This window comes from Primulina huaijiensis, unplaced genomic scaffold (genome assembly GCF_012295235.1).
Source record: "Primulina huaijiensis isolate GDHJ02 unplaced genomic scaffold, ASM1229523v2 scaffold43221, whole genome shotgun sequence".
NCBI lineage: Eukaryota > Viridiplantae > Streptophyta > Magnoliopsida > Lamiales > Gesneriaceae > Primulina > Primulina huaijiensis.
The window spans coordinates 1-1547 of record NW_027360445.1 but is presented as its reverse complement, the minus strand read 5'-3'; the positions used below and the strand labels follow the sequence as shown (position 1 = coordinate 1547).

The 1547-nt window shown below is 38.5% G+C and overlaps 1 protein-coding gene across 1 annotated transcript; it reads left to right on the top strand.

Annotated features, from left to right (window-relative positions):
• Nucleotides 1–462: 462 nt before the first annotated feature.
• On the top strand, nt 463–1541 carry LOC140969967 (uncharacterized). The gene has a single exon (XM_073431507.1). It carries the CDS (start codon nt 514–516, stop codon nt 1444–1446), a length of 933 nt encoding a protein of 310 aa, XP_073287608.1. The 5' UTR covers nt 463–513; the 3' UTR covers nt 1447–1541.
• The last annotated feature ends 6 nt before the right edge of the window (nt 1542–1547 follow it).

The following is a 1547-nucleotide window of genomic DNA, read 5'->3' as shown; positions in this document are numbered from 1 at the left end:
AACAATTCTTCTAAATTGAAAATAATTTCGTATTAATTGTTTAGTTTTATTTGATCAAATTAAAAATAATAATAACACATACAACGTGTGTATATTTTTTACTAGTTATTTATTATCCCACATGGTTTAAGACACTATCATGCAACATGCCAGCCATTCTGATCTTAAGTACAATTGAAAGATTTAGAAGTTACATAATAATGCAAAATAATCTTTATTAAATTCAAATTTTCGAAAATGTGTAGTTAATATTCGTGTACACGAAAAAAACAGAATATTTTATTTGGTTTCCAAATAGAAAAAGAAACATAGTTAAAAGTTCAAACCTCTGGGATTTTTTAAACGCATTTTTTAATACATAGTTTTATCACCAAACGTTAGAAATTTGGAATATCACGCGTTAAACGACATGAATATATATATATATATATATATAACATGTAATTAAGATAAATGAATTGACTTGCTAAACCCCACACAATACATGCGCAACCTGCATTGTCAACTCTGGAAATGAAGAACAATTCTTCGCCATTTATATTCGTCATTAGGGTTGCGTTAGTGTATTATCACGCCATTACTCTTAATTACCATCTTGATGGAATGAATACTTCATCAGAAATCAGTGGCATGAAAAAACGGGTTCCGCCGCTGATGGAGGCGTTCCGAATCCTCACCGTTGCCGTCCTCAGCCTTATCCTCCCTCTCTCATTTCTCCTTCTTGCCCGCCTTTTCGTCGCCCACTACCTCGGATTAATCTCCGCCTCCCACGATTCATTTAATTTATGCTCTATTTTCTTCTTTTTCAGCACGCAGCCCATCATTCTCCTGCTACTGGTTTTTGTCATTACTCTATCATGTCTAGCTCATAGCTTAACCGGTAACTTGATTTTTCTACCTATTCAATCCTCATCGGAGCCCTTTGTGCGACTCCATTTATACATTGCATGGATTCTTCTCTGCGTTTTCCATATTTACGTGGGCCTTGGGGTTGAAGGGAGCATAGAAGCCGGCATCGATGGCTGCGGTCTCGGTCAACAGAGGAGTTTCTTGTGTAGAGTGGTTTTCTTTCTTGGGTTGCATGAGACAATGCTGTTTTGGAGCAGGATGGTGGTGAAGCCCGTGGTGGATGACACGTTCTTTGGTTTCTCGAAAGCTGAGGGTTGGGCGGATAATGTGTTGATGGGGCTGAGCTCAGGTGGACTGTGGTGGTGGCGTCTGCGAGAGGAGGTAGAGGCGGTTGTAATGGTGCCGGAGATATTGGGAATCAGGGTGGTGGGTTTCGTGTGGTGGTGGCTGTACTGTTCGACGGTGGCGATTGGGGTGGTTGTGGTGGTCAAATTCTGTATTTTTACTGCGGGAATCATTTTCGGAGGTAGAAATGTATTGGAAGGGGAAAGCCGTCCGGACCATCATCCTCAGAAGCTTAATGTTGAACCGGTTTGATTAAACATATACATACATGTATATATAATTATATGTTTGTATGTATTAGGAAATTCTATGGAACAAATTATACAGTTTGATAAATAAATTTCATAAAATAT